At 36.7% G+C, this 6,759-nt stretch overlaps 1 protein-coding gene across 1 annotated transcript; it reads right to left on the bottom strand.

The window, feature by feature from the left end:
* Positions 1-208: 208 nt before the first annotated feature.
* Positions 209-2,183, bottom strand: LOC128550999 (uncharacterized). Its single transcript, XM_053531234.1, has 3 exons — positions 1,607-2,183; positions 794-907; positions 209-510 (listed from the first exon to the last, which is right to left on the bottom strand). The coding sequence occupies exons 1-3, from the start codon at positions 2,181-2,183 to the stop codon at positions 209-211; spliced, it is 993 nt and encodes a 330-aa protein (XP_053387209.1).
* Positions 2,184-6,759: the final 4,576 nt, after the last annotated feature.

Genomic DNA, 6,759 nt, shown 5'->3' with positions numbered 1-6,759 from the left:
TGGATGGCCAGAAGAATTTGGTCCTTATCGCCTCATATGACTTCTCAATGCCATAATGTCCACCTGTCAATGCGTCATGGTACTGCTTTAATACTGTATCCCTGTATTTGTGTGGTACAGCTAACTGCATTTTGATGTCTATCCACCTGTGTCCTTTTGATCTGGGTTGATACAAATGATAGAGAATGCCGTCATCAATCTCGTAAAACTACGCCTCAGCCACTAGCCTACGAGCGGCTTCCCTATCATCCGGTACCTTCCCATTTTTTTTGTATTCCAACAATGGTACAAAATCCTCGTCTGCCATCTGATCTATCCGGAGTTGTTCCACAGTTAAATTGCTGATCTCTTTCATGAACTCGGTTGGATTTATATCATTGTAAGCATCTACAGCATTTATCATTTCAGACAATCTGTTCTTATCACACTTAGTTGTTACTGAGTTAATGTCAACTACCTTTGGTTCCGTGTATTCAAGTGTATATTCCATCACGTCTGGACATTCAGTATCTACAGAGCAAACCTGAGGGTTAATGAGTATATTGTCTGCATCCCTATCACTGCTTTCAGAAACAGGTTGACATCTTCATAATTCCTGCACGACAAAGCATCCGCATTAGAGTGATTCGCTTACCTGCCTTATAAACAACCTCATATTGATAGCCCTGCAAGTAAACTGCCCACCTGCCTAACCTACCACTGGCTTTATTGTCCCTTAAAGATTTTAATGCAATATGATCTGTAACAACTGTGAACTTGCGGTCTGCTAGATAAGTATGATAGTGCCTGATACCTTCGACTAGAGCTAACCCTTCTAAATCAGATATACCCCAGTTTTTCTCTGCTGGGCGTAAAGATCTACCCCCATAAGAAAGTACATGCTCGCGTCCCTGTTCATCCTTCTGACCTAAGATAAAGGAAATTGCAATCCTGCTAGCATTTGTATACAAGATAAAATCTTTACTAAAATCTGGAAAGACTAGTATAGGGGCACTGGTTAACCTTTGTTTCAGTGTATTGAAAGCATCCTGGCATTCAGTTGACCAAACAAATTTTGCATCTTTTTTTAGCAGATCATTTAAAGGTCTCGCAATTTTTGCAAAATCTTTTATGAACCTTCTATAATAATTAATCAGTCTGCAGAAGGAGCATACAGTGGTCTGATCTGTGGGGACAGGGAAATTTTTGACTGCGGTCACCTTATCTTTATCAACCCCAATACCTTGTCTGGTGAAACAGTGACCCAGAAATTTGACTTCCTTTGCTGCAAAGGTACATTTACTTGGTTTCAGACATAAACTGTCTTGTCTGAATCTATTGAATACTTCTGACAAATGCTCAAGATGTTCATCAAAGTTTTGACTGAAAATTTAGCAGTCATCAATGTACACAAGAGCATATTTGTAATTTATACCTCTAAGTACCTCGTGCATAACTGTGCTAAAGGCCGAACTACTGTTAATTAACCCAAAAGGTAATCTGTTGAATTCCCAGACTCCTTGATGAGAAACAAAATCTGTGCGGTCTTTAGTGGCTGGATCTAAGGAAATTTGAAAGAATCCTTGGGCCATATCTAATACAGTATATAAGGAAGACTTAGATTCACCTAAAGCATCTATTACATCTTGAAAATGTGTAATAGGAAAGTGTAATGGTTTAGTGACCTTGTTGACAGCTCTGTAATCGACCGCAAATCTGTATTCCCCAGAACTTTTCTTAACCAACACAATAGGACTTTGCCATGGAGTGCATGAAGGACTTATATTGCCATGCTTTTCCATGTCTTCAGTTTGACGTTCAATTTCCTTTTTCTGCTCAGGCGTCATTCTATATGGACGTTTCCTAACAGGAGGGGCATCCCCAGTATCAATTGTATGAGGAAATAACTTAGTATGACCTAGTTCAGCAGTGCACGTCACAAAAACATCTCTGTTTTTACCTAGAAAAACTAGCAATTTGTGCTTTTGTTCCTCAGTCAAATCAGAATTTGTCAGATCTATGCCTGTGGACCTTGCTATTTCAATATACTCGGCATCAGATTTGTCACATTGAACATTCATTTCGTTCTCATGTTTATGTTCTAAATTATCATCAGTGTTCATGATGTCACATTGACTGAGTTTTTCTACCCTAGCTACTGGTTCATTTTGCCTCAAGTGTACCCATTCATTAGTCGGGTTCATAACTTGTATGAAAGATCTGTTATTTTGCACATTTGACACTGATCTTCCCCAATGACTTGATTCTTACTTGGCAAGCTTCTTATTGGCTGAATAACGGATAAACCATTTTGACTTTGACCTTTGACCTTCACCTTAGTAATGCTCACTGACTGAGGTGGAACACTGATTCTGTTAACAAGACGGGCCAGACTCGACTTATGTTTAGAGGAAAACATCTTGACTACTATGAGACCTTCTTGTATTTTCAAAATATCTTCTCCAAAATCAACCCAAGCTTTTTGATCTTTAAGAAAATTTTCTCTTCCTAGTATGACTGGCTGATTCAACTTTTTGAAAACATAAAATGTTTGAGTCAAAGTAAGTCTACAGATAGTCATAGGAACAGTTACTTTTCCCATAATTTGCATTGATGTACCATCTACTGATTCTGCACTCTTTATGTCAGACTTCATCAAACTATAATCTTTGTAAAGGCTACTTCTTTTAAACATTTCATATGTCAAACAGCATATAGAAGCACCACTATCAACCATAGCTGATGTTGAAAAATTCACTAATCTAATATCTATCAAATTTTCTATCAAAAACAGAATGAGCCCTAGCAATATGACCAACTTGACCACATTTGTAACATCTGGCAGTTTTGAACCTACACTTTAAAGACAAATGACCACACCTACCACAATGTCTGCACTTCTGTCTGTCTGGCTCCTCTCACTCATGGAATCTTCTCTTGTATTGTGAACCCTGATTGTCCCTTCTATATGGCTGTCTGCTCTCCCTAGTTCTATTTACTCGCACGTTATGATTTGCCTGGTCACTGTCTCTTAGTGTTTTATCCTCATTTTCAAAACTTTCTGCCATCTTAGCACTTTTCAGCAACTCATCCAATGTTTTAACTTCCCTTAAAACCACAAACTTTCGTATGTCCATCCGTAAACCATGAATACCCTTGTCTAATATGTCACTTTCACTCTTTCCCAGATCACGTCCCAGACTAGTTACTGTTTCTATATAATCCTGTACAGTCTTATTTCCCTGTTTTGAAGTTACATATTTTGTGTACAAACTTGCTCTACTGTCCACATTGGCATATCTGCTGGTAAAGACCTGCTTTAACTTTTCAAAGTCATTTTTCACTTCAGTTGTTAAGTTCATGTACCATGTTTCAGCACCCTTTAGCAAAGCTAAACACATTTGAATACATTTTTGTTCATTATTCCACGAATTAGCATTTGCTACAAGTTCAAATTTTTCTAAAAAGAATTTCGCATTTTCTCCATTTTCAAACTTTGGTGCAGTTATCAAGTCCATTTTCACATTTCATCCTTGTGGCATTTTCAGTTAACCAGTTTTATGACTTGTAACAAGTGCTATAATTCCATTTTTCTGCATCTCACTCTGAATTTCCACAATTTTAAATTTACTACCCATATTCTCCACCATCATATAACCGGGGTCCATTTTTCTCGTGAAATTTAGCTACTAACAAGTGGTAGAGTTATAATATTCTTTTATTCCATTCTAAAAAATAATGTTATATCACTTTTCAATAATTCCAATTTATCAATTCATAGTACATAATAATTTATTATTCTCAAAGTTTCCAAAGTATTTCTTGCCTAAAATATTAAAATATCAATTTTGACTAATTTTGACTTTCCGGAGCCTAAACAAAAACCCAAATCTAACTAACTTCTTCTTTCAACTTTCCCTCCAAACTCTGCAACATTTTCATTCACGCCCACTTCATACTTCAACCAATCACATCTAACGTACCTCATACTTCAACCAATCATATCACACATGCATACATTAAAACCTGACCAGTACTTGTCTACTCCAGTCGCTTATTACTTTCTGATACTAATTAACTTACTAATTAAATTACAGTCAAACTCGCTTTATACGAACTCACCCGGGCCTAAGAAATATGTTCGTATCAAACGAAATTCGTATTAATGAATGTATGACCAGATAATTTGTCTGAGCAATTTGGGCAATATCACCGGTATCATCGGTGAATAGATTCCAATATTATCATACATGAAAGAAGTTAATAGTTTTAAACTGATTAAGCTAATTCATTCAGATAGCATTGAAATTACTCAAGAAAAGTCATACTTAAACAGGTAAAACTGTATTAATTTAAATTTTAATGTGCGGTCGAGGTCAAGAGCGCCAAATTATATCCACCGCGAACATTGAAACTTGTACTATATAACAAGCATTCTAAGATGTATAAAAGTTTGTATATTTTGTAAGACACAGCCTACCTGTATCGACACTAGAACGTCAATAATGTGTTTAAAATTATTTACACCTCTTTAAATCTTGACTTGTTAATTGATTAAATTATTTTAAATTATCTTATATTGACATGATACACAAAGGACCGAGTGTTTGTTTGTGAATAAGTGTGAACTACTCCATTGTCCAATTATCACGCGGCACAAGCTTGGCCATATTATTATTTTCAACACATTTTAGAACGGCCCCGACTTCTGAAATTAATTCGTATCAAAAGATGGAAATGTATAATATTTAAGCTTATTGGGACTTCCAAAATGTGTTCGTATCTACCGATTATTCGTATCAAGCGAGTTCGCTATTACCGAAATAATTTTACAAAGGAAATAGAAGGACACGGCCGGGGAATTCAGACTTTGTTCGTTTAATCCAAAAATTCGTATCAAGCGAGTTCGTATTAAGTGGACTCAACTGTATTACCATATCAAATTCTGTCTGGAATATCTTTTGAAGTAGTAGACCAAATCAAATGCACATATGTTTAGCTATAATTATTTCTAGATAAGTAATAAACTGTAGAAAGGTAAGGGCACTCTGATAAAATAATGACTTAATGTTATTTTAATGAATTTCATAATAAAAATATATCTAAAATATAGAACTGGTCACACCTATATTACTATGCATTGGGGGAGACATGAGCTTTTCTACATAAGCATCTTCTAGTTAATTAAAGATTTTATTACTATAAATTACACTCATTGAAATGGACAGTACTTTGGTCCTACGCAATATCCCAGATCAATACATATAGTGGTCAATACTGATCAGTTGAATACATTGATTGCAGAACTTATTTTTTGTCCCCTGCCTTTTCGTCTTTCTGTCCATCTGTCCTTCCGTCCTTCCTTCCGTCCATCACACTTCGTGTCCGGTCCAAAACTCTGCCATCCATGAAGGGATTTTGAAATAACTTGGGATAAATTTTCCCCATATCAAGATGATGTGTCATGCGCAAGACTTAGACCCCTAGCTTGAAGGTCAAGGTCACACTCAAATGTTAACAGGGTGGGTTTCGTGTCCGGTCCATAACTCTGCCATCCATGAAGGGACTTTGAAATAACTTGGCATAAATGTTCACCATAATGAGGCAACCTGTCATGCGCAAGACCCAGACACCTAGCTCCAAGGTCAAGGTCACACTTAGAGGTCAAAGGTCAGATACAAGAATGAATTTTTTCTGGAGCATTTCTTCTTCATGCATGGAGGGATTTTGATGTAAACTGGCACAGTTGTCACCATCATGAGACAGAGTGTCATGCGCAAGAACAAGGTCCCTAATTTAGAATTACTTCCCATTTTTGTTACTATAAATAGCTTATATTGTAACTTTTTAGCTCACCTGAGCACAAAGTTTTCAAAGGTGAGCTTTTGTGATCACCCTGTGTCCGTCGTCCGTGATCAACAATATGACTGTTAACACTCTAGAAGTCATAATTTTGGCCCAATCTTAATGAAACTTGGTCAGAATGTTACCCCCAATAAAATCTTGGACGAGTTCGATATTGGGTCATCTGGGGTCAAAAACTAGGTCACCAGGTCAAATTAAAGGAAAATCTTGTTTACACTCTAAAGGTCACAATTTTGGCCCAATCTCAATGAAACTTGGTCAGAATGTTACCCCCAATAAAATCTTGGACAAAATTGATATTGGGTCATCTGGGGTCAAAAACTAGGTCACCAGGTCAAATCAAAGGAAAAGCTTGTTAACACCCTAGAGGTCACAATTTTGGCCCAATCTAAATGGTATTTGGTCAGAATGTTACCCTCTATATAATCTTGAAGGAGTTTGATATTGGGTCATCTGGGGTTAAAAACAAGGTCACCAGGTCAAATCAAAGGAAAAGCTTGTTAACACTGTAGAGGCCACATTTTTGACTATATCTTCATGAAATTTATTGAGAATGTTAGTCTTGATGATCTCAAGGTCCAGTTTGAATCTGGGTCATGCAGGGTCAAAAACTAGGACACAAGGTCAAATCAAAAGAAAAGCTAGTTAACACTCTAGAGGCCACATTTATGACCATATCTTAATGAAACTTCATCAGAATGTTAATCTTGATGATCCTTAGGTCAAGTTTATATCTGGATCAGAAGGGATCAAAAACTAGGTCACTAGGTCGAATCAAAGGAAAAGCTTGTGAACACTTTAGAGGCCACATTTGTGACTGTATCTTCATGAAACTTAGTCAGAGTATTAATCTTCATGATCTTTAGGTCAAATTCGAAACTGGGTCATGTTTGGTCAAAAACTAGGTCACCAGGT

Source organism: Mercenaria mercenaria, chromosome 19, assembly GCF_021730395.1.
Source record: "Mercenaria mercenaria strain notata chromosome 19, MADL_Memer_1, whole genome shotgun sequence".
In the NCBI taxonomy this organism is placed as follows: domain Eukaryota; kingdom Metazoa; phylum Mollusca; class Bivalvia; order Venerida; family Veneridae; genus Mercenaria; species Mercenaria mercenaria.
The sequence above is the reverse complement of the archived record's forward strand: the minus strand, read 5'-3'. Positions and strand labels throughout refer to the sequence as shown.